This window comes from Apis dorsata, unplaced genomic scaffold (assembly GCF_000469605.1).
Source record: "Apis dorsata unplaced genomic scaffold, Apis dorsata 1.3 scaffold_221, whole genome shotgun sequence".
Lineage (NCBI taxonomy): Eukaryota > Metazoa > Arthropoda > Insecta > Hymenoptera > Apidae > Apis > Apis dorsata.
This window is the reverse complement of record NW_006263503.1, coordinates 362711-363306: the sequence shown is the minus strand read 5'-3', so window position 1 is coordinate 363306 and position 596 is coordinate 362711. Positions and strand designations below refer to the sequence as shown.

Below are 596 nucleotides of genomic sequence, written 5' to 3'. Positions count from 1 at the left end.
TATATATATATATATATATATATATGTATGTTCGTGTATGTATATATATGTATATGTGTATGTATGTATGTATGTATATGTGTATATATATTATTATTATAAAATTTAAATATTTTTTTTTAATACAACATTTTTAAATATAGATTACGCAGTTTATAAATAAATGTCAAAAAGTCTACTCATTAACTTGGAAATAAGTTAAACAAGTAGTATAAATATAAAGTAGAAACAAAAGATGATTTTAAAAAACAATAGTTCATATGTATAATAACACGCGCAAAATTCAACGAACGATGAACGATGGATTCCATTTAGAGAGAACGTGTTGTTATTCGCGCATAAAATACACGGGACGTGAATTACTTATAATTTCAAATCTTTTTGCACATTGTATATTGTCTCAGCCGATTTTTGCAAAAGGTACGTCTCCTCGTCCGTTAAGCTTTGTTGGATGATAGTGTTGACGCCGTTTTCACCCAGTGTACACGGCAAAGACAGGAACACGTCATCTTTGATTCCATGTATACCCTGAAAAAAAGCATTGCGTGTAATATTCGCGTTGGCCAACGAACGATATCCACGAGTTTAAACGCGAG

At 30.2% G+C, this 596-nt stretch overlaps 1 protein-coding gene across 2 annotated transcripts in view; it reads right to left on the bottom strand.

The window, feature by feature from the left end:
- Nucleotides 1-222: 222 nt before the first annotated feature.
- Nucleotides 223-596, bottom strand: part of LOC102677158 (L-lactate dehydrogenase-like) — a 3056-nt gene continuing 2682 nt past the window's right edge. For both annotated transcript variants that reach the window (XM_006615361.2, XM_006615362.2), the window contains exon 5: nt 223-528. In XM_006615361.2, coding sequence (XP_006615424.2) covers nt 364-528 — 165 coding nt within the window. In that variant the 3' untranslated portion in view covers nt 223-363. The remainder of the gene's footprint in view (nt 529-596) is intronic.